Below are 20,271 nucleotides of genomic sequence, written 5' to 3' on the forward strand. Positions count from 1 at the left end.
CCCATCTAAAGGTTTTTTTTTACTAAATAGAATTTTAAGCAGGTTAACAAGTCAATTAGAACTTAAAAAAAATATTAAGTCTATAATATAAATCCCATGACAAGTAACTAATCTTGATTGAGTTTAGGGGTGACAAAAAAAATTATACCCATAAATATTCACATGTAAAATCTATGGTGAATACTAAATGAACATTTTTAATGGATGTCTTTATTAAGTGGTACTTTGGAGAGAGAAGTATATGTTGAACAATCTAAAGGTTATGTGATTGAGGGTAACGAAGATAAAGTCTACAAATTAAAAAAAAAAACATTTTGTGATTTGAAGCAAACAACAAAGGCTTATAAGAAAATTGATTTATAACTTGTGCTAAATGGATTTCAGGAATCCATTTGAATATACCTTATACAATAAATTGAGTCATGAGATACTCTTATTATGTGCCTTTATATTGATGATTTAATATTTATTGGCAACAATCCCAAAATGATTGAAGAGTTCAAGGAGACTATGATAAGACATTTTGAAATAACATATTTGGGCATAATGTATCATTTTTTGGGCATTGAGGTTATTCAACAAAATGATGGAATTTTCATATAAAAAAATGCTAGTTATATTCTTAAGAAGTTTATGATGGAGAATTTAAAGTTAATCTCCACACAAGTTGAAAAAAAATTAAAGCTAACAAGAGAAATTGATGACAAGAGAGTAGATTCAACCTATTACAAAAGTTTGATGGAAGTCTCATATTTTTTACTACAACAAGGCCACATATTGAATTTAGAGTATGATCACTTAGTAAATTCATTTGCAAGGTGTTAAAAGAATTAAGGGATACACCAAAGATACTTTGAATAAGGGAGTTTGTTATGCTAGTAATGGTAAAATTAAACTTGTTGGCTAACGATTGGACAATAGATGTAGAAATAAGAAAAAAAACACACATCAAGATACATGTAATATCACGATCTTCAAAGAAATAATGAATTGTTGCACTCTCAACTGTCGAAACAAAATACATTGGTATAGCTAGTTATACAACCCAAATAATGTGACTATGAAAAATTTTAAAAGTAACCTATCATAAACAAGATACTCCCCCACATATATGTTGTGACAAATTTGCAATTTCATTATGCAAAAATACTATATTTCATTGACTATCTAAACACATTAATATTCATTTTCATAAGATTCTAAAGTTGGTTGAAAAAAAGAAAATTAAAATTAACTATTGTTCTATTGAAGAGAAAATTTCATATATTTCAACTAAATCGTCGAGTTATTTTACAAAATAGTAAGAAGTTTCACATTTAGGGAGGCACTAATAGATTAAATCAAATTGGACACCAAGTTTTATTCTTTGAAGAGATTCCTTATTAATTTTCTTTGTTCATGGATGATTAGAAAGTTTACGTATTTTTCTCTATTGAGACCGAATATAACTGGTCAGATTACTATCTGAAGACAGTAATCGTTTTATTTAGTTAGTTAGGGTTTTTTTATGTTTTCGATTTCTCCCCTTCTTCCCATAAACTCTATAAATAGAGTTTCCCCTTTCATTTTCAGTAGATTGTAATATGCAAAATACCATTACAGAGAATCAAACAAAGTTTACGCTTTTCTTACCTTTCATGAAGCCATTGTACAGATCTTCTTCTCTTCTCCTCCCAACATCCATGGTTGAATCCTTGCAGGCAGCTCCTCGCTTCTTCTCTCTCTAGTTTCAAGAAGAGCCTAAAGCTCTCTCTCTCTCATCTGCGTGTGACGAAGGCAGTCTATCTGCCAGAGCCTTTTTCCACGAGATATTTTATCTCTCAACAAGCTTCCAAGCGAGGTGGACCCTTGGGCTTCGAGGGATGTTGGGCCTTATTCCCAATATGGTATCAGAGCCAGGTTTAATACTTGTTCTGCTTCCGCTGCCCCAGTTTTCGTTCTTGCTACTTCTTGGTCTGTTTCTTGGTTACTTCTTGGTTTTCGTTCTTGCTACTTCTTGTTTCTTGCTGCAATGGATCACATGGACCAATCCACCAATCCTGCCAGCCCTTTCTATCTACATCCTGGGGGAAATCCAGGACTTACTCTCATCTCTGAAGTCCTAAGTGAGAATAACTACTCTTCTTGGAGCAGAAGCATGAGAAGGGCTCTCCTTTCCAAGAACAAGATCAAGTTCAATGATGGGTCAATCAAGAAACCTCAAAGAAGTGAGATTTTATTCGATGCATGGGAAAGATGCAACATGATGGTTCTTTCTTGGATTATTAAGACACTTTCTCCACAGATTGCAGAAAGTGTGATATATGTTGAAGAAGCAAAAGAGTTATGGGATGAATTGAAGGAAAGATTCTCTAAAGGTGACTACTTTAAAATTTCTGATTTACTCCAAGACATTCATTCAATCAAACATGGAGAAAGAAGTGTTAGCCAGTTTTTCACAGATTTAAAGATCCTTTGGGAAGAATTGGAATCTCTTAGACCCATACCTAGTTGTACATGTGACATCCCTTGCAACTGTGAACTCTCAAAGATTTCTTTAAAATACAGAGAAATAGAACACGTTATATGTTTCTTAAAAGGGCTGAATGATACCTATAACACTGTAAGAACTCAGATCCTGTTGATGGATCCCCTCCCCAACATCAATCGAGTTTTCTCTCTCCTAATGCAACAAGAAAAACAAGAGAGAATTCTACATTGAAGATGATTGGGTATGGTAATTCTTACAAAGGACTATACCACCTGCAAGCTTTTCCCAATCTGGACCAAGATTTTATTTCAAAGACTGCCTTTTCCTATAAACATGTTGATGTAAATTTGTGGCAGTATAGGTTAGGCCATCCTGGACACAAAACTGTGAAACAAATATGTGAGAAGTTTCCCTATGTGCGAATGAGCCCTAATATTGTTTGTGATACTTGCCACTATGCTAAACAACATAAACTGCCTTTTCCTAGAAGTATTTCTCTCTCCACTGAATGTTTTGAAATGATTCACTGTGATATATGGGGTCGTCTTTCAATTTCTTCTGTTCATGGTCATAAGTATTTTCTTACCATAGTTGATGACTATAGTAGACATACCTGGGCCTTTTTAATGAACAATAAAGGCCAAACCAGAGATTTATTGCAAAATTTTATTGTTAAAGTTAAAAATCAATTCGATAAAGTGATTAAAACTGTTAGGTCAGACAATGGGCCTGAATTCAATTGTGTTAATTTGTATGATTTGTATGGTATCAACCACCAAAAGAGTTGTTTTGAAACTCCTAAACATAATTCTATTGTAGAGCGCAAACACCAACACATCCTTAATGTCACCTGTGGCCTTCTTTTTCAATCAAATATTCCTAATGCCTATTGGTCCTATGCTGTTAGTCACGCTGTTTACTTAATAAATAGATTACCTTCCCCTATTCTTAATAACAAAACTCCCCATGATCTTGTTTATAATGTTCCTCCCACTTATTTGAATCTCAAAACCTTTGGTTGCTTGTGATAACGGTAATTCTTACCATTATCTGTGATGCAATTTTCTTACCAAATCGACTCTTTTGAAGCTTGAAACATGTTTAATCCTCTCTTTTATCTAAGTTTGTGAATAAGTTTAGCTTAGGCTTCACATAGAAGTTTTCATCACTAATTCCTCAATTTGTAGGCAATTTGCGTGCTTTGGAGGAGTATTTTAATTACCAAGAGTGGGAGCAAAGAAAAAGCTACAAAAGCAAGAGTTTTGAAGGAGCATGGAAGGTACCTCGCGCCTGGGCGCCCCAGAAGGGGGGGGGGGGGGGGGGGGCTGGGCGCAACTTTCTGCGCAGGCTTCGCGCCCGAGCGCCCTAGACAGGGGGCTGTGCGCCACTTTTTGCGCAGGCCTCGCGCCCAGGCGCCCCAGACAGGGCGCCGGGTGCCAGTCCCCAGCACAGACCTCGCACCTGGGCACCCCAGAAGAAGGGGGTTGGGCGCGACTTTTGCTGACTTGGAACCCTAGACCTATTTAAGGCTTCCGTGAACTGAGGGTGGTATCTTCTTGGCGGCTGAAGCTAGAAAGACCATTTTTGGACCTCTGGGAGCTGGTTTTGGGCAGTGGGAACTCTCCATCCTTCCTCCTTGGGTCTCCATCTCTTCCATTTTCTTCCATTGTAAGCTCAAGCTCTCCATGACTATGGAGAGCTAAGTTCAATTTGTTGGGGAATGATGTAACTACGAAACTTTCATGTAATTGCACTTGTGTTCAATGAATTTAAGCTTCTTTCATTTATTGTGAGTGTTTATTTCTTCTCTTAAAGCTTGTTGTGACTTGATCAACCATAGCATGAATCTTAGGTTTGCTTGATATTGGGAAGTATTATGTGAACCTTGATCTAGAATAAACACCTAAAGGAAATTGTGTTTAGGGATAGAGCTTGGCCCTTTAGTTGTCTTAAACAACTATTCTTAATGCAGATGAACTTTCTAGGTTACCAAGGGATTGGAACTTAATGAGTAAGTCTAGACTCTCTCTACCAAGGGATTGGGTTTGAGTATTATAGGCAGGTTGACATGAGCAATTAAATGAAGTAGTAGTAATGTGCATTTGCATGAGAGTGTAGTAATTACAATCATTCTCCAACATCTCCATTCCATATTGTATCATCTTTCACTAATAAACTTTCAAGTGTTTTGTCTACAAGAAGTTCAATTTATCACGTATATATGAAGTTAAATTTCATTGCACTAAAACCATATCAAAAGGGAATATTCTTTAGTCTAAATTAGTTAAATAAGTATACGATTGTAAAGTGTCATACGAGTTCCTTGGGATACGATATCCGGTCTTACCGGTTTATTACTTAGCACGATTTGGTACACTTGCCAAAGAGTTAACAGCTTGTGCTTTGCTTCCACTCTTGAAAACAGCAGAAATAAGCTTGACCCAAGAGCAAGGAAGGGGATTTTCCTTGGTTACAAGAGTGGTGTCAAAGGTTACATTGTTCTAGACATTAACACTAGAGAACTTTTTATAAGTAGAAATGTTGTCTTTTATGACGACATTTTTCCCTACAAAGACCAACAAAGCAGCAGAGACATCAATGATAGAGAAGCAGACAAAACTACCTCTCTGAATGATCTCCTAGGCAGTTACAGTCCTATTGAAGATGATAGACCTACTGAAATGGATACTAATTATCAAGGGCAGACACAACAGACTGCCACTAACAGCAATGGCAATGACAACATTACTGATAGTGAAGAAAATCATAGTCACAGGAGATCTAACAGAGTTAGAAGGGCTCCAAGGTATCTAAGTGACTATGTACATCAGGTTAATCAATCCTTATCTATGAAAAACAATTTCAAAACCCCTTATCCCATTTCTGTTCTATTGTCTTGTGATTCTTTGTCAGAAAAACACTTGAAGTATACTATGGCCATCACTACAAGTCATGAACCTCGTTCTTATAATGAAGCCAAAGACATACGTGAATGGCAGAAGCTATGCAAAGAGAAATCAAGGCCTTACAGGACAACAATACATGGTATTTAACACAATTGCCTCCAGGAAAGAACCCCATTGGTTGTAGATGGGTGTACAAGACTAAATACAAGGCTGATGGCACTATAGAAAGACACAAGGCTCGTCTAGTAACAAAAGGCTATACCCAACAAGAAGGGATAGATTACTTGGACACCTTCTCCCCGGTTGCTAAGCTCAATACTGTTAGGTTGCTCATTGCTCTTGCAGCCTCAAATAACTGGTTTCTACATCAACTTGATGTGGACAATGCATTCTTACATGGTGACCTAAATGAAGAAGTTTACATGGAGCCACCACCCAGCCTTAATATCCATAAACAGGATCAGGTTTGCAGACTCACTAAATCCCTATATGGATTAAAACAAGCCAGTAGACAATGGTTTGACAAACTGTCATCTTTTCTTATTTCTGCCAATTATATTCAATCTAAATCAGATCATTCTCTTTTTATCAAAAAGACACCTACAGACTTCACAGCCTTACTTGTCTATGTAGATGACATCATATTGGCAAGAAATTCCATGATAGAAATCAATCACATAAAGGCGCTTTTGCATAGTAGATTCCAAATAAAGAACCTGGGAGAACTTAAATACTTCCTAGGCTTGGAGGTGGCCAGATCTAAGAAAGGGGTTCACTTATGTCAAAGGAAGTATGCTCTAGACATACTTGAAGAAACAGGGATGCTGGGATGCAAACCGTCTTCTACCCCCTTTCGAAGTGATACGAGCTCACTGTATAAAATGGACAACTATTTGAATGATCCTGGATCCTATCGAAGACTGATAGGGAAGTTGCTCTATCTCACCAATACCAGACCTGATTTGTGTTTCTCCATTAATCTGTTAAGTCAGTTTATGCAATCTCCCACTAACCATCATTATCGGGCTGTGCAACATGTTCTTAGGTACATAAAGTCTAAACCTTCAGAAGGACTATTTTTTGCAGTTGATTCTCCTATACATCTAAAGGCTTTCAGTGATTCAGATTGGGCAACATGTCCAAATACTAGAAGGTCTACTACAGGTTTTTGTGTTTTTCTTGGATCATCACTCATTTCATGGAAATCCAAGAAACAGAGAGCGTCGTTTCCAGATCTTCCACCGAGGCGGAATATCGAGCTTTAGCAGCCACTGTATGTGAGATACAATGGGTTCATTATCTCCTACAAGATCTACAAGTTCAAGAAGCCGGGACTCCTACTCTCTACTACGACAACAAGTCAGCGAGACACATAGCTCATAACCAGAGTTTTCAGGAACGGACCAAGCACATAGAGCTCGACTGCCATGTTGTTCGTGAGAAGATACAGGCAAATCTCCTACATCTCCTTCCTGTTTGTTCGGATGAACAGTTAGCCGACATCTTCACCAAGTTTCCTCATCGTGTTCGGTTCAAATCGATAGTTCCCAAACTTGGATTAGTGAGTATACACCATCCAGCTTGAGGGGAGGCTATTTGAGACCGAATATAACCGGTCAGATTATTGTCTAAAGACAGTAATCGTTTTATTTAGTTAGTTAGGATTTTTTTATGTTTTCGGTTTATCTCTCAACGGGCTTCCAAGCGATGTGGACCCTTTTGGACTTCGAGGGATGTTGGGCCTTATTCCCAATATTCTCTCTTTTATTTCTATTTTATGTAGCTCATATAAATGTTACATATTATATTATATTATATTTCTAATATGTGTATAAGAGAATACGAAACATTCACTATTCACTTTTTTTTTCTCTAAACAATTTACGTACGTAAGCCTGTAAAAAGTTATTAATGTTAGGTTTAAATGCTTACTTCGTCCTCATGTTAAGAGGTGAATTTCTGTTGAGTATACAACATTGGGTCACTATGTTATGAAAAGTATATGAATGGTGTATACTCAACAGAAATTCACCTCTTAACATGGGAACGAAGTAAGCATTTAAGCCTTAATGTTATTTCTGTCAACTGATATTAAAACACAACTAACTCTCTCTATATATACATATGATCATTTTGTTATATTTGAAATAGAAAAAACCTAGTATTAATTTATTTTCACTATTCAAATAGTTGACATTATGCAATTTTATCGTTATAAATATCAGCAATTAATTTTAGAAAATAAAAATTTCATTTCATATCATTAACTTGGATATAAAATTAGACTCACAGTTGAACAAAATATAGACTGAATTGAAGATTAGAATTCAGGAAACGTACGTACCAGAAGAGATATGTGTGTCAAGAAGAACAAGAATTCAGAAACAACGTTAAAGCACAGTATGAGTTGAATGGTGTTGTCGAGTTGCAATTTTAGAGATTAAACTTAAAGTAAGAGGAAGTTCATCCTTCCTCAGTTTACAAGCAAAGTATATAAAATTGATAAAGATGACATTTATTCCTTAATTTTATTTTTTCTTTCGATTTTGTTAAGTTTGTGCTTTGACCCCTGAGCAAGTTATTTTATGTGTCAAACATACAAGAAATTAAGTCACGTTCTATAAAGGAAATCTATACTATAGTAATTCTTTCCTTGTTCAGGTTTGGATATACGGAAACAAAATACAAAACAAGTGATGATGAAGGTGATTGATTAGTGATTCATCATTTGTTTTTTTATATTGATAATTGTTAATTATTAATTAATATTATATAGTGGAGTTTAATTTTTAACTTTTTTAATTTTTTAAAATTTTATTATTAAGTCAACAACAATCATATTGGTTGATAATATTTTATTTATATTATTATTATTACCTCTTTTGTTTTTATGTTTTTAATTGTTATGTTTGTGTGATTTTACAATATAATATTTAAATTTATTTTATTATTCAATTTATAAATTAAGAAAAAACTTATGACTAATTATAATTTTGTACAAATAATAATAATTATTTTTATTATATTTATGTAAAATATAATATTTTATTCTATAAGTATAATCAGGTCTTTTACAACTTTTTTGAGTTTTCAGTCATTTGTTATGAACTTCTTTATGTTTTTTTATAAATTATTTCTTTTTATACTACTACTTCCTCTGCAGTGCGTTGACGATTGGTGGTGATACCAACAATGACGGTGTGGTGCATATGCGAAAAGTATTCGAGTCTTTTCTTCTTATTGTGGGGTGAAGGAAGCAATAATCTTGAAGCTTTATTAAGTGGGCCTTTCCAGAAATTAGTTTGCACAAATTAGTCAGGAGTGTGCTCCCTCCACCACCACACCTTTTTCTCTCCACCTCCCCTTTACTATTTTGTCCCTCACTAAAATTTTATTTTTACGGTTATTATTTTTCAATTTTACTCATTCACAACCTATTTCGTTAATAACCTATTCTTCGTTAATAACCTATTCTAGTCCTGTACATGAGTAAAATAATTTTCTTTCATTTTAACATTATATGTTTTTCTCTCTTTCTTTCGTCTGTTGTGAGATACTACAAGTTGCAAAGGTTGGTGGTGGTGGAAAGAATTATCAAGCAGTCTCCCTCTCGTGGTGCGTGGAGTGCTTCCTCGTATTCGAATAAACCTTGAAATAAAACCCTAAAATAAAAAACGTAACCTTTAAAACGGAGATGACATCCTTCAACGGATGTCAACATCCTCCAACGGATGTCAACATCCTCCAACGGATGTCAACATCCGTCTAAGGAAAAACGGATGTCGACATCCGTTTTACCTTAAACGGATGTTGACATCCGTTGAAGATGTCTCTCGTTTAAAGGTTACGTTTTTTATTTTAGAGTTTGTTTTATTAGGGGACATCCGTTGAAGGATGTCACCTCCGTTGATGTATACTTCCTCACGTTGGTTGATGCTCTAGACCTTCCTCGATGTTCTTCTACACCACGGTGGCGACACTCCTTCACACCATGACGGCAATGGAAGCTTTCAAGCCAAAAAAAACTAGGAAGAAAAAGGAATGGAAGTGCGGGAGGTAGGGAGGTGAAACGAAAATGGGGAAATGAGAAGAGAGTTCCGTGGGTAGGTGCTGGAAAAGTAAAATTAGGGTTTCAAATTATTTAAAATAGGATAAAAGTAAAAATCTTTTTAACTTGATATAATTGTATTTAAAATAATGTAGGGAGGTGGAGGAAGTATAGATGGAGGTGGAGGGAGCAACACCCATTAGCCAATTGCTTCGTGTACTCTATAGTCTTTAAATACCCTTATGGAAATACCATAAAATATTTAAGTTCCGACACAAAGCTATGCGTATCAATCAGCAAAAGGATGAAGTGACAATCGAAGAAAATACAAATGGCTGATGTAGCAGTGACACTACCAGTATTTCAGCCATTACAAAACGTAATAAAGATACACTGATGGGTGCACAACATGAATGTATAACTTACAAAACAGTTCACTGTCAATTAACCTTAAAATAGGTAACATAGAAAAACATCAACAAAAAATTGACTGTGATATATATAGTACATGTGATGGCTTCATTGTTCAAGACAGGTGATGATTTTCAAGTTTTATCTAGGCCTAATGGTGGGTATCTTTCCACTGACAAGGTCACTACCAGACACATCTTCTGAAACAAAGGTAGTCCTGCTAGTAGATGATGAAGGTTGTGAACTGGATATTATTCTTCCATAACCACTTCTCCCATGCTCTGCTTCCACATTGTTCGTCTCGGGTAACATTGAACAGATGTTTTCGATCTCTCTAGCCACTTCTGCCATTTTAGGTCGCTCGTCTGGTGCATCTTTGCAACACTTTAAGGCCAACGTCAAAAACTTCTCCACGTATTCTGAAGGATAAGACCCAATACGTTTATCAATAACTGAAAACAATCCACCAGATTCGTATGCCATGATAACCTGAAAACAGTATTTTAAAATATGTCAAGAATTATGTTATCTCTCTCTATATATAAATATCTTAGAGATGGGAAATCATTATAAGGAACTATTATGACAAGTGATACAAATCATTTGGACCTTGATCATGTTAGATTATTAAATAAATATTAGCATTTACACCTTATAAATTAGAAAGTAATGTACAATATATTGTGTTGACTAGTGATAGGATGTAAGTTAGTCATGATAATTAGACTGCAGTTAATTTTTAACAATAGCTAATTATTCCTTGATTGTAACCAAACCATGAATTACAGATCAAGGTGCAGCCTATTAAAACAATTTCTCTCAATAATTATCTCTTCAAACAAGGGAAAGCGACTGGACTAAAACCTTTGATTAATAGGGTAAGGATTGAACATGACAGTTTCAAACATTGTTCAGAAAGTAAATGGATGAAAATATGTCATGAATAATTGTTGTAACTAAGTGAACGTCTAATAACATAAATAACGGATGACAGTTATTTCCGTTATTGAGATATATAAAGGGGTACTTGTTTGAGAAAGAAAGGGGTTGTAATTGAATTTTATTCTTTTTCTATAATCTTTTAAATGATTCTCAAGAGTGTTTCTGTAATATAAGATCCTTGTGTTTTGTATTCTTATATAACAATTGGTATCAGTCACTTGAATTTTCAGAGTCATGGTGGAGGCAACTCGTAATAATGCAGCTATGAAGAAATGGAAGAAAGAGTCATGGTAAAATTGGAAGCAAGATTAGCAGAATATAAAGAACCTTAGGGGAGTCTATGAAGGATACATTACAGAGTTTATCACTAAATTATATGAATGAAAGAAGAGCCAAAGGCCTTTGTTATTTTTGTTATAGCCCTTACTCATCAGAGCACAAAAACTAATATGACTGTTGCAACAAAAATTAAAGCAGATGATTGTTTTATGTTTCACATAGAATTCTGGAAAATATTTGAAGAGAAAACAAACTATACCTGTCTAATAAGATTTTCGCCGTGAAAGATTGGTGGCCTCCCAGTCAGAAGTTCTAGAAATACAACACCAAGACTATAAACATCACTCTTGTCAGTCAATTTGTGAGTTAAGTAGTACTCTGGATCAATATAACCCTGCATGATTAAAACAGTGAACAAACAACAAAAGGATTAGATTGGAGGCATTGTAGGCAAAAGGTTAGATTCATGACATTGAAGATTATCAGGGGTATGAGAAAAGAATGAAATCGATCCCAATGTCATGAATCTTCAACCTCATGGAACGTGTATTAATGAAAAAGGTTGAAGATCCCAATGTGTAACAGGGGAGATGGGAGGATCATGTGTATTAATGCTTTGTTCTACATTTCTTTTTAAATAATGTAAAATGGTGCTTTATACTTCCTAATTTTATCTTGACTATGAACATGCTCATTTTCAGAGAAGAACAAAACCCATTAATGAAAACCTTACCGGAGTCCCCATTACCACAGTAGATACATGACCAGGCACGTTTCCTTCTGTATCTTGGACTGGGGCAAGTCGTGAAAGTCCAAAGTCAGCAACTTTTGCAGTGAACTTGGAGTCCAATAATATATTGGTGGCCTTGACATCTCGGTGGAATATTGGAGGATCTACTTCCGTGTGTAGATACAGAAGACCTTTAGCTGATCCTAGAGCAATCTTCAACCTCATGGAAAAACTAAGAGGTTTTTCCGAATAAACTGTCATAAAAGATTGAGTGCATAGTTCAGAGAGACAACAAGAAACACGTGTTTTTTCTATAAAAGAAAAACCAGAAGTCTCTTTGTGCTGCAAAATGGGAATAGAAAAAGCAAGGGAAACTTATACAGGTAAAACAACACTTATTTCATGACAGAGTCAACTATAAAATGTAATTGACTTTATATTAAGTTATCAGACAATGCAACGAATTAGATACAAAGGTACAAGATTTACTAGAAAGGTGATCCTTTAGCGTTCCGTTTGGCATGTACTCATAAACCAAAATCTGCCAAATGAAAATCGTAAATCAGATGGAGAAAATAAACCAGACATAGAATGAACTAAAATTTAAGGGATAGTTATTCTATGCAGTAAGTTGTACAATCCATATCCTTGTGCAACTAACACGAGTCAACAAGGTAATTGAAGTTATGGAAACAGAACTTTCAAAAATAAATAAAGAATCAAGGATTACTAATGTTTTTACTTTATCAAGTTCTGTTTTACATTTCTGAACTTTAAACTAAAGGTTACCTGTTCACCCTTTTCATCGCAGTATCCAATGAGAGAGACAAGGTTGCGGTGATGTAGCCTTGATAGCAATTCTATTTCTGTAAGAAACTCCTTCTCACCCTGCAGGGAACCCTCCTGTGCACGCTTTATGGCAACAACAGTGCCATCAGGAAGAAGACCTTTGAAAACCCTCCCATACCCACCTTGTCCAATTCGAGCTGAGTCACTAAAATTGTTCGTAGCGCCAGCCATGTCTTCGTAGTTAAATGATCTTATACCTTCAATTTTTATTGGGATCCTAGATGCTGCGAAACAAATAGAAGTCTATGTTTAACATGTATTTTGATCATTTAGTTACGTGATCTAGTCCTATCCACATTCATTTTTTGTTATAAGAACGTCTATTATCCTTTTAAATGGATTGCCTATTCTGAATGTCAGCAACAGTCCCAAAAGGATAATTTGAAAACATTGACTTTTGATGAAAACATCTAGACTTCTCATTGACAGAGCAAAGCACCGAAGACAATTCAAAGAGAAGAAATAATCATAGGCTAGGTTATTCATTTAAAGGTACCTTTTGTCCGTTTGGAAGGTGTAGAATGATCTCTCAAAAGTATTCTCAGAACGAGCATAGTAACAATTGCAGAAAAAGTAACTACAAAGGCAATTGCACCCAAGACTATTCCAGCCAGTGCTCCTTTGCTGATCCCTGAACTTGGAGAGGTAACAATCACTGTGGCAATATAAAAAGTATGAGAACAAACGTAAAACAAATAAAAAATATTACTTTTTGCATATAGATTGTCAGATTTCATCTTAAAATCAATTGGCATTAAGCGTCATACTATTAATCATTGATGAGTTGTAGGGGCATTAAATTTCCAATATTAACCGGCTTCGTTTAAACTGTTGACAGCAACACATAATATAACCATGAACAAGGCATTGCATCTCAGTTGTCCAACGTTTACTTATCACAACTCTTTAGTTTTGCTTAATTGTCAGGGTATCTCGAATGAATTAAACCGAGAAATTGAATAAAAAACTTAAATTGAGGAGTAATTAAACAGATGGTTACTTTTCCAGAATACCATAAGTAGATAAACTCTGACAAAAAGACCTCTACGTCCAGTTTGAGAGCAGTCACAAATCAAATAGCACTATTAGAGCAAAACTTTGGTTTCACAATTTTAATCAAACTTTGAAAGGTGAGAGACATGAATTATACTAACATGAACAGGAGAACTGCTGACATAAATACAAAAATGTGATTGGAACAATTCAATTAATAAACTGAACATTAAAATCCATTCGATAATAATGTTTAACAGGCTAAAGACTATTCAACCAAGGTCATATTGTTCAGTGTCCAACTTCCCGCTAAACATTAACTGATCATAAGAAGTTTCTGTGACTTACCATCCCTGTAAGGATCCAGGAGAATGAAGTCTAGAAGCTCAAAAGGTCCGAACAAATCATTGGTTGGAAGATCAAAGTCTAAGAAAGAGTTTCTGAGCCGAAGAACCTCACTTGTATTGAAAACATGAGAGCTGTTATTATCAACATACAAAGGAAAAAGCTTCAAGTGCATTCCCAAACGAGGACCTTCTTCCCATTCAAATTTTTGAATATAGAACTGATCAATACGTATTTTAAGACCCCTTGACATCATGCTCTCAAATGCATTCATGTAAGTGCGGAAATCTGAAAATCCTGGACTTTTTAATCGATAGTTAACAAGCAAGGGGGCAGCACAGAAACAGTCCACGGTATATTCATAGGGAGGGGGGCATGCTTGGGTGGGACAGCTAACACTGAAGTTACCGTTGACGCTACTGTCAGTTTTAGATCCGCAGAACTGAGCTAAGGTGTTATTATTTGAGCACATAGGATTTCCCTCAAGCCTGAAAAATAGTAACTTTCAAAGCCTCCAAACAAAATAAGTCATGCAGTAGCTTAAGACATATGTAGAATGAAAACAAGGAAATGATAAATTCAATGTTCAGTGAATTTTTGTCAAATGCAATGCTCAGTGAGTTTTGACCTTTATCATAAGGATACTAAATAAATTATTAATTTTAATTTTAATATGCACAACAAACTTAATAATTATCATGTCTCCACTACCCTAATCACGTTATAGTGTAACTGCAAAATATGGTCAGAAGCATACCAGAGGGTGACGTTTGGAGGAAGATCTGTACTGCCTGATATGCTTGTAAGTTGATTATTCTGCATGTCCCTGAAAGATCATACGGCCATGCTGAGAAGAACATCAAAATTCAGTAGCACCTATACAGAAGTTAAAACAAAAACATACCAAAACACACAAGAATGGAAGATGTGATAGCCTGGACCAAATTTGCGAGTGAAAGAACAAATCCTAGTATCAACAACTTAAACTACACAAAGAATAATAAAGTCCTTGCATATAAAGAACTCTGCTAGCCTTAATTCCAACACCTTCTACTATCCACGACTCTTCCTATGTATAGGAAATATGATTTATTAGTTTATTCCGGCTGTCTCAGCATAACAAATTGACTATTACTCACTAATTATTCTAGTGTATTTAAGAATATTCCAATTGTTTGGGTCTTAACATACACATGTACTATCAATTAATCCAGCTCCTCAACCACAACCTTTTTCTATAATGAAAAGGAAAAAAGGACACAAATATGCATGCTTCCAAGTACAGGTACAACAGGAAAGTTGCCAAATTATTATTTCATGTCTTACAAGCGAAGCATTTCTGATCCATTTAAAGTCCTGTCCTGCCAAATGGTAGAAGGAACACTTCCGTTCAATGAATTGTTTGCAATTGACCTGTCAAAGAAAGACATGTGTTCATTACTCATTCATTTCACAGCAATTTTTATATAATTAGAAATCAAAAACGGATATTAATTTGAAATTCGTCAAAATATGATTTGTAACGTAAGGTGATATAAACTCGAACAGTTTACAACGTTTGGTAAACTGTTTGGTTTATGCAATTCAATGCCGTTTGTTGTGGAAGAAGAAAGGATGAGGAAAAAAGAAGATAACTTACAGCTTTTGAAGACGTGGAAGATCAGAAAAGTAGGATGGAATAGCTCCAATAAGATTATTGCTTGATAAATCACTGCAGACGATATTTTGAAGCTTATCACGCAAAACAGTGAATATAAGAGGAATATCTACATTGCAAATCGAAATAATTGGATGCGAGACCAGTAGATTTGTAAATTATTTAAGCAATAGAGGTTCTTACAGGGTTGTGATATTGTCTGAAAGCTTATTAGTTGGAATTGATTCATTCAGCTGATTCAAACTGAGGTCACTGGAATATACACAAACAACAATTAGTAGAAACTGTTAGAGTCTTAGATGTACTGTCTTTTGAACAATTACATCATTATGCCAAGTGCAGACACTTCATTTTAGAATCCTAAAAATCAATGCATAAACTGAGTTGAATGCAAATGAGATAACTTACAGATACGTAAGGCGTGGTATCGTGCTCAAATCAGGGATTGGTCCTTGCAAGTTGCAATTCCTAAGACTCCTGATAAAACCAAGTAACCAATAACAGCATATTATCAACCTTACACTTTGTTGTGTACGCCAAAGAAAGAAAATAGAGGAAATAAAACTTTTCTCAAACAATTTGGACCTTTATATAGATTTGGGTATTCAAAACCAGTTAATCAACTTTCTAACTATCATGTTTCCACTAAACAATATCCATATATTTTTTTTTTTTTAATTTTGGACCTTTATACTTAAATTTATTGCCAATGTTTAACTGAAATTCCTTTGTACATCAGATCACAAAGATTCCCAGCACCTTAGGTCGCTTTGTAGTGTTAACATACTTACAAAAAAGGATCAAAAAATGAACTTACAGTTTTATCAATTTTGACATGTTTGCATAAGAGCGTGGAATGCTATTTCCACCAAAGTTGTTGTTATCAAGTTGACTGCAAGAACAACAAGATCTATGAAATACTTTAAATATAATGATAAAGTATATATTGATCCTAGTCAATGTAATTCTCTGCCCCTGCCCTGCTCTGCCGCCCATTTGAAATTGAACATTAAAGAATTGCTACTTCGAAAAAATTTCAAAGTTTTCTTCATTTCCTACATCACGAGGTCAGTTTTTAAGGATTACATATTATTGGTGATTTTAAATATCTCCTTCGAAAAAATGACCAATGGGTAAATTGTTTATGGATGGCAGGAAGCAGCATAACATAAATTCATGGAAATTCGTATCTGAAGAATATGTTAGAAAGAAAATAATTGATTCGAGTGGTACCTTATATTTGAAATAAGAGTATATATAATTTACAGAGCCTAACATGTTAACTAATAAGGTTATAATCACATATAAGAAAAGACAAAGGAAAACAATTACCAAAAAACATAAGGTCCTTTATTACCAGATAAAATAATGGATTCTCTTATCGTGATTGTTCATGTGAAGAAAGTCGTATGCACAAAGATCCTAAAAAGCTCCAAAGGCTCTTATGACACTGGAGTCCTATTTAGGTTCTTCGTGTGTACCTTTCTCTTCGCACTATTGATTTCATTCTATTTGATCCAACACATGCTAAAAGAAAATTGAACAACCAACAGAGATTCAAACCAAGCGGAAGCAATCTGAAATGTCACCAACTTTATAAAGAACACTCTCTTATTCATCCAAAACAAAACAAAAACCAGACGAGCTTAAAGACATGCATACACTATGCAACAAATAATAAATCATACAGAATCTTTAAGCTTGGCATCTCTGAGAGTTCAGAGGGAAGATCTCCTGTAATGTTGTTGTTATCAAGAAGACTGCAAGCCCAGAAATACATTTTGTCAACAATATATAGACTTGCCAATAGACCATAAAAACCAAGAAAAATATGTCAATAACTGCAATCATGTCACCTAGTAACTTACAGGTGAAGAAGGCTTCCTAAGCTGGAAAGTTGTGGTGGTATTTGCCCACTAAGTGAATTGTTGTTCATGTGACTGCTCCAGTAGGAGAAAGCACTATTTTTATTTTGTTTCTTGAAAAGAATATCAAAGGTAGAAGACAAACAGAGAAAAATTCAAGTAACAAGTTTTTAAAGTGAAGTATCGTTATAGAGAACCTTACAAATGTATAGTCTTGTTCAGCTTTGCAAATGATAAAGGTATAGGTCCTGTGATATTGTTCTGATCTATTTGCAATCGAGTCAGGTTTGGAAGAAAGCCAAGTTCTTCTGGCAACTCACCAGTTAATTGATTTCCACTTAGGAGTCTGCAAAATTACAGGGCATTTATTTATGATATAAACTAAAAAAATATCCTACAGAAACTAGTTATTTAACTTCAATTTACTAAGACAACACTGTTCTGATTTGATTTGATGGCGAGTCTGTTTCATGCACTAATATGAGTAAAAGGACTCAGAACTACTAAGGTGACAAAAACTACAAAGTTACTACGGGCCAAGAAGAAAATTTTATTTCAACTTACAACAATTTCAAAGGATTGATAAAGCCAATTTCCTTCGGTATACTCCCAGTTATGTCATTCCACATAAAGTCCCTTCGAAGAATATAAAGTAAAAGCTTTATTATTAGAAGAAAGCAATTGCGATTGGAATAATGGAAATATCCAAATGAAAAACTGTGGAATATAGCAACTGCAAAATTGAGAATGTTGGTATGTAATTAGAAACATCAATGTAGGTACAGCCTTACAACACTTCCAGATAAGATAAGCGGCCAATCTCTGGTGCCAAAGTTCCAGACAAGTTCATGTTCAGTAAATGCCTACAGGAAAATATAAAGTTTGAAACTTGGAGCAAGAAAATGATGATTTATACATGTTAACATGGCTTATAGAGAAGAAGAAATTGAAAGTGGAGAATTAAAGTCATACAGTTGTTTAACATGTAGATACCCGTCGACTAATGTTGTATCAGAACACATGACTCCTGTCCAGTTAGATGTACATGGATCTCCACCATCCCAGTTGCTCAAATTTCCATTAATGTCGATCAAATTTCCCTTTATCATTCTTAACGCCTCAACTGCAAGATAATCATATAAATCACATATTATGAATAAAAACCTATGAAAAAACATTACACATTGTGTCCAGCAGTAGTTCAATATAACTTGAATTTGTTTAGGTGAAATGATTAGGGATAACATGAGCACCTATAGTTTAATATAACTACTGCACAAAATGTTCATATAGATAAACTTGTAAGTTTAAGAGTTATCTAAAAAAGCAAGAGAATCTTTTAATAATTTTCCCTACTCATTATTTTTTTTTATAATAAGCATTAAATTCATCAAACCTAATCACCTTTCGAAAGGAATAAAATATTAGGTTTAAAATTTTCATTAAGTCTATAAGTCAATAAAATTTCATAATTTATTGCGCAAGTTTATTTTATTTTCTTCTTGTTAGACAATTTTATTTTTCTACACCCACGCCTGATAAGTGGAGACTTTTTTCCTCTTCGTGACAGTTGACTTCACCACTCAATAAATAAACTTAACTTGACCATTATTTAATTTTACATCTTTTAGAAAAAATGGACAAATAGTTAATAGTTTCTGTTTATATTGAGATTTCTCCTTTCCCCAATTAAATCTCAATTTTAATTTTAATTTACAATTTTTTTTTCATCAACAAAGATATATATATATATATATATATATATATATATATATATATATATATATATATATATATATATATATATATATATATATATATATATATATTTAGATGCTTCAATCCATATATACAAAAACTATATTATAATCTTTGTTCAATATTAGATCATCATACACATGATAAATTTTAAATTTAAATAAAAAATATCCTTCTCCGATTCTTCACACGATTTTAGCAAGTTAAAGCTCAGGTAGATACAAGTATATGTTTATCTTCTAACTCCCCCCATTAGACATTGTTATAAGCGTGTATGTTTTTTTTTTCCTACAGAGGAGACTTTGTTTGGATTGAATATGTTTAGTGAGTGAATCTGAATATTACTATTTATAGGAGCCATAAGACATCATGTTTGCAAAAACATAAAAAAATACATTATCATTTCATTGATTAAAATTTGATAAAAAATAAATAAAATTTGGTGATACAGTTTTTTTTTTCTCTAGTCTTGTATAGTTTTGAACCAATTTTCATCAATAAAGAATAAAAGAATGTTATTAGAAGAATTGTTGCTATGCATAATGTTTTTGGTAGCAGACACTCTGAAACCCTAAACCGTATATCACTTCTAGAAGCGGTAATGAATCATTAAAAAGATGATAATTGAATACAAACTTGAAAAAATATGGAAATCAAAAAATAAAAGTTATACCTTCAGTGGGATCAGTGATCAAAGCAGTAGCGAATGAAAAGTAGCAGTATAAACACAAACTCAGCAGAACAACTTCTTCACACTTACAACCTTTCGAAAGATACATCTCAGCTGAAACGGCCAAAACCAATTCAATATTTTTCCCCTGAACTTTGCAAAATCTATTCAACAACAAAACCAGTTAGAGACATTAAAGATATGAATGCATAATCCAAGTGCAAAAGTGTCATGCACATGCAGCAGCCATCAAAACCAAACTGGTTTGGTGGTTTTACCTTAGAACGGGAAACAGATCGTAAAGCTCTTGCTGGAAGAACACAACAACAGGTCAAATGAAAAATGTTT

At 34.3% G+C, this 20,271-nt stretch overlaps 1 protein-coding gene across 3 annotated transcripts; it reads right to left on the reverse strand.

Annotated features, from left to right (window-relative positions):
* Positions 1–9,711: 9,711 nt before the first annotated feature.
* On the reverse strand, positions 9,712–20,271 carry LOC108337551 (probable LRR receptor-like serine/threonine-protein kinase At1g06840). 3 transcript variants are annotated; one of them, XM_017574106.2, is made up of 21 exons: positions 20,202–20,271; positions 19,927–20,087; positions 18,468–18,618; positions 18,287–18,358; positions 18,060–18,131; positions 17,698–17,841; positions 17,499–17,570; positions 17,319–17,390; positions 16,448–16,522; positions 16,039–16,107; positions 15,814–15,882; positions 15,613–15,684; positions 15,300–15,386; positions 14,731–14,799; positions 13,977–14,461; positions 13,132–13,290; positions 12,576–12,859; positions 12,276–12,327; positions 11,790–12,040; positions 11,316–11,450; positions 9,712–10,324 (listed from the first exon to the last, which is right to left on the reverse strand). In XM_017574106.2, exons 2-21 carry the CDS (start codon positions 20,030–20,032, stop codon positions 9,977–9,979), a joined length of 2,844 nt encoding a protein of 947 aa, XP_017429595.2. In that variant the 5' UTR covers positions 20,033–20,087; positions 20,202–20,271; the 3' UTR covers positions 9,712–9,976. The 3 variants fall into 3 exon arrangements, with proteins under 3 accessions (XP_017429595.2, XP_052737048.1, XP_052737047.1); XM_052881087.1 differs by lacking the exons at positions 19,927–20,087; positions 20,202–20,271 and having other exon boundaries at positions 10,093–10,254; positions 18,468–18,735; XM_052881088.1 differs by lacking the exons at positions 18,060–18,131; positions 18,287–18,358; positions 18,468–18,618; positions 19,927–20,087; positions 20,202–20,271 and having other exon boundaries at positions 17,693–17,770.

Source organism: Vigna angularis, chromosome 7 (genome assembly GCF_016808095.1).
Source record: "Vigna angularis cultivar LongXiaoDou No.4 chromosome 7, ASM1680809v1, whole genome shotgun sequence".
Lineage (NCBI taxonomy): Eukaryota > Viridiplantae > Streptophyta > Magnoliopsida > Fabales > Fabaceae > Vigna > Vigna angularis.

Excerpts from the sequence above, each read along its gene's own strand:
- LOC108337551 (XM_017574106.2), bottom strand. The coding sequence starts at position 20,032 with ATGTATCTTTCGAAAGGTTGTAAGTGTGAAGAAGTTGTTCTGCTGAGT. Across the intron at positions 18,132-18,286 it reads TTATCTTATCTGGAAGTGTT|GGACTTTATGTGGAATGACA; the intron begins GTAAGGCTGTAC and ends TATTCTTCGAAG. Across the intron at positions 15,387-15,612 it reads CTTCCACGTCTTCAAAAGCT|GTCAATTGCAAACAATTCAT; the intron begins GTAAGTTATCTT and ends TTTCTTTGACAG.